Raw genomic sequence first — 4,850 nt, 5'->3', positions numbered from 1 at the left:
AAAAAAAAAAAAAAAAAAAAAAAAAAAGTATCTTTCACAGTGTATGGAATTTTAAAACCATTCAACTATAGTTCTCTCCAAAATTTCCTCTAGCTATTATGTTTTATAAATAATTTTAAAGATTTAGAAATCATGTAATATTTTTATTTTTATGTTAGAACATCAAACATGCAATTTTTGAATTCTACCAATATATACAATTAAGTAATTATGGTGACATATTAACTTTTAATATTATTTTCCTAGACCAAGTATGCAACAAAAGCATGCTTCTTGAAAATAAAATGATAGACACTGTCATGTGCTTATCATAAAAATAGTCAAGTTTTCACTTAAAAGAAATTCTTTGGATAGAAGAATTTTAACGTCTATGATACCAGGAAGTTTACATGATTTACTTCCCAAAATGGAATGAGAATTGCCATTACTGAACAGGCACCTTTTTAAAGATAAGCAGCTACAGTTATTTAAAACTCAATTTAAATAATCATACATAATTTAGAGTTCAAAATGTTTGGTATTGTTGATTATCAAAAGATGGATCGTACCACATTCTGGAGTCAAAGTGTACATTTTTCTATTCAAAGGAACACGTGAAAATATCAATATCCTGTGCATTCTGACATTTTCATTTTTCCTTAAAGCTAACATGATGGGATTGTATTCTTAGGTGACCAATTTTGAACTATTTTTAGTAAGTCACCTGGGGGTAAATGAGAATTCTACCATTCAGAGTGTGCTTCCTGAGAGAAAATCATGAGAATTACAGGTGATGAAATGGCCTCAAGTGTTATTTCAAGCAGTCTCTGGTCCTTGAGCTCCCATACTCTTCAAAGAGGGAGAGAGGAGTAGGAGGCTCCAACTCACTGGGTTCTTAAGCTCTCAAGAATTTTTTTTTTCAAGTCATTATCAGCCTTCACCATGCAATAGCTTATGATAAATTCAATGAACAGTTTTCTTTTTCTATTAAGCTTGCTAACTCCACCTTACATAATAGTTGTCATAATCCCTGGACTGCCAGAACCAAACCCCAAAGAGAAGCTACCAGGCACATTCCTGTACTAGTAGTCCTAGTATGATTCAAATGTGCTTTCAAATTTATCCTGATACTCTGCTTACAGTAAGTTGCTTTACAGAACCCTAAGGCAGTATGGCCTTTACAGTTAAACCCTACCTAGCTTTTGGCAGAGATATCTGAAGGCGTATGTCACAGAATAGGCTGCATTCACGAAGTATGTATTTTGCTGTGTGCTTCAGACAAGTGCCCTAATGGTAAGGCTGCTTGCTGGGATCTGGATTTCGGAGGTCATGAGCATGGTGCTGAAGACATGCATGAAGAGAGTGAGCACTCACCTCTGGGAGAACTGGGGCAAGACAAAGTTCAGAGAGGCTGGGATGCCCTTTCATTCTGTGTCATGAGAGGGCACCGTGCCAAGCAGCCAATGCCAGAACGTTTGTGCTTTAATTCTTTACAAACACAATAAACTAGAAATAAGTCTAAAGTGATGCTAGAAATAAAGGTTGAACTCAATTCTAAGAATGCTGAAAAATTCCAGTTTAGAACAGCTGCACTTTTCTTGAAGGAGCTTAGGAAAAAACTTCTACAGAAAAGCACAAACTCGGGTTATGTTCACTGCAACATACGGATACTAGCCAAAAAGGTCACGATCAATCAGTGCAGCGAGTTTTTAAATTCAATTTCTAGGCCCCAGCATGGGTGTCCTTGTAGTCTGAACCTTGATCGGAGAGAAGGTGGAACTAATTTTCTGGGTGAAACTTTGAGTATACCTTACCTCAAATGCTCTGGGTTCACGATACTTAGGCATTTACAGAGCTGACAGCAAGCACCATCAGCAGTGCTGCCACATGAAGTATAAAATATTCTATATTGTCCCCCTTTATTTTTCTTCTTCTTTCCCTTGCAGTACTGGGAATGAACCCAGGGCTTTCATACTGAGATACACTCCCAGTGCATTTTTTTTGTTTTTTTTTTTTTTTTTTTTTTTTTTTTGGTACCAGGGATCGACATGCCCTGTGTTTTTTAAAAATTTTATTTAAAAATTTTGAGGCAGGGTCTCACTAAGTCATTAAGTGCCTGGGATAGACTCAAACTTGAGATCTTCCTGTCTCAGCCTCAGTGCTGGGATTACAGCTGTGTGTCACCATACTCGGTGTCTGGTGGCTTTTCTCTCTTGCTTTTAAAGAATTCCTGTTCCTGAGGCTACTGAACTGGAACACTATTAAGCAGTGTAGGTATTTAAAGGAATGGTTCCTGCCAGGTTTGGTGGCACACGCCTACAATCCCAGATACTTGGGAGGCTGAGACAGGAGGATCAAAATTTTGAGATCATAAGTGAGACTGTAAAAATGCAATAAAAATAAAAAGAGGAGGGGGCAGGTCCGGAGATGTAGCTCAGCCCTGGATTCAATCCTGAGTATTAAAAAAAAAAAAAAAGTTCTGAACTCCAGAGCCACCAAGGAGAAACATCTCAATTATTCTCTTCTTCAAGATAGTCACAGTAAGCTGTGATGAATTCAGTGAGTATTGGTAACGCATAGGTATCTATGAATTGGTAACCGGAAACACTTTCTGCTGAGTGAAGCAATTGCCATTTTTTGAAAATCCTCTCTAAATGTAATCTAGCTGTTCACTGCACGCATTCCAAACCAGAGTCTGAAAGCACAGGTGGTTACCTTTCCTAAAAAGATACTTTCTGACCCTAAAAATGTCTTCTGATTCCTAGAGCCAGCTCAGCACTAAACCATGGGTAAGGTAGAGGTGGTATGCGATATAAAGACAGCAAGAGAGAAAGTAAAGCTGTTTACAGTGCCAGTCAGACTGGCACTGCAGAGGGCAGGAGTGAGCACAACCTCAAAGCAGAGAAAGATCACTTCAGAGAGTAAACAGGTAATCTTTAAGGGAGAGTTACAGACACCCCCCCAATACTATGATGACAATATAGTCTATAAAAACAGAAAACACTAGGTAACAGTTTATAGTGATCTACATGCTAATGGCAGAGAGTAAGAAGTATCTTACATGCCACCTAGGGAGCATTAGTGAATGCAAGCTAGAAGACTGTGCTAAGAGGGGATACAGGGCCTGCTGGTAGGATTGCAGAAGTGAGGCCATAAACCATAACCCGAAACTCTGGGAAAGGTTCACTGGGAGAAAGTGTGCAGGTGGTGTGTGGAACAGCTCCAACAAACTGCTGCTAGTTATGTAATGGTAGCAGTATTTATCAGAGGAGCTGGGAGACAGATAAGATAGGCACTTTGCAAACAAGGCAGTGTGTGGTAAAAAGTACAGTGTAATAGTAAAGGCAATTTAAATGGCATTCCTGTCTTTAACCAGAGAAAACTACTCGGCAAACCAAGACAGGAAACAGTTTTTGAAACATGCTTATCACAAACAAAATAACAACAAAAACCAAAAAAGGAAATAATGACATTTCAAACCAGAAAATAAAAGCTATCTATTTTTTTAACCTACTTACTCCCTAAATCTATAGCAAATCATAAAAAGCTTATAGGTATTTTCCAAAACAAACAATGAAGAATGGTATTATATAGAAGGTTCAAATAAACTTAAAACAAGTAAATTTAGCTTTCTGAAGAGCAAACAGAATGCATGCTTGAAAAAACAGGTCTCTTAAAAGATAGGAGAATTTTTTCATTTTTGTTGTGTGTCTAAAACTTCATCTTTTATTGCTAGCAAATTTTACTGTTTTTTTGTCCAGAAAAGAAATGCTGAGGACATGTGCTCAACTTTCTAATTTGAGCAGAACACGCTTTAGTGAACAAGTGCCTGTTGTTTATGGTCACCTTGGATCTTTAAAATTCAATTGTTCTTGTCATTGACAAAAAGTAACACTTTAAGGGATCAGAGAATCTTCCTCTGTCACACATGCACGCATACACACACACACACACACACACATATACACACACACACACAGGGGTGTGCGCACGTACACTCAAGAGTACCAAATCAGGCCCAGCAGCTGCAGGGAGATTACATCATAACTCAGCTGTGCCTGGATTACCCACTTCACACTGGCAGCATTCAAGGTTAGAAAAATGAAATGGCAGCACAATTGGTCAGCAGCTTTTCTTCTTCTGGAATTTTTCCAGGTTCTTGAAACAAACAGACAAACAAACAAACGAACAAACATAAAGCTGCAATGACTCTTGCATTGATTTCTAAACAGTAAACAAGGCGGTTTCCTTGGAGAAGCAGAGCCCATGCAAAGATGGCAGCTGGAAGGCCTCTAGCCAGCGAGGCTTAACAGCTCTGCAGGGCCTGCTCAGGGACCCAGCAGCTGCCGATGGTGGGCTCCAGATGACCAGCTCAAGGCAGCCCGGAGACCTCAGGCCGTGTTTAGCTCTGAGGCATTCTGGCTGGGCGGCAGGTGGGAATCCAGGTTCTCCCTGCACCTCTCCAGGTCTTGGAAGTACGGGTGAGACAGGGCACTGTAGGCAGATATCCTCTTGGCTGGATTAAATGTCAAGCACTTCTGTAATAAAGAAAAAAGAACTGACTGATATAAAACAAGTGAATATAAAGACTGTGCTTATACAGGTATCCTATTCACTGCTGTATGTTGTCTGTCTATAGTTAGCGTATTTATTTAGAAGGACACTAAATGATATGTACACAATACTCGTATATGTCCCTAACATAAGCTGGTCTCAGAAAAGGCAACATCTTTTGGGTGTCTGTGGATACTTACCCAACCAGGCTTCCTCTCAAGGCGACACCCCAGACCCTTTAAAACTTGAGGATGTGCCACCTGCCTCACAAGCGCAAGATCCCGAGTCCGATCCCCGATACAAAAAACAAAAATGAA

The 4,850-nt window shown here is 39.4% G+C and overlaps 1 protein-coding gene across 1 annotated transcript in view; it reads right to left on the bottom strand.

The window, feature by feature from the left end:
- Nucleotides 1–2,507: 2,507 nt before the first annotated feature.
- Cdk6 (cyclin dependent kinase 6) overlaps nt 2,508–4,850 on the bottom strand; it is a 224,013-nt gene continuing 221,670 nt past the window's right edge. Inside the window, exon 11 of the mRNA XM_010603498.3 lies at nt 2,508–4,517. Coding sequence (XP_010601800.1) covers nt 4,371–4,517 — 147 coding nt within the window. The 3' untranslated portion in view covers nt 2,508–4,370. The remainder of the gene's footprint in view (nt 4,518–4,850) is intronic.

This window comes from Fukomys damarensis, unplaced genomic scaffold (genome assembly GCF_012274545.1).
Source record: "Fukomys damarensis isolate Sample0158 unplaced genomic scaffold, DMR_v1.0_HiC HiC_scaffold_4, whole genome shotgun sequence".
Lineage (NCBI taxonomy): Eukaryota > Metazoa > Chordata > Mammalia > Rodentia > Bathyergidae > Fukomys > Fukomys damarensis.
Note: the sequence above shows the minus strand (reverse complement) of the source record. Positions and strands in the feature narration are given on the sequence as shown.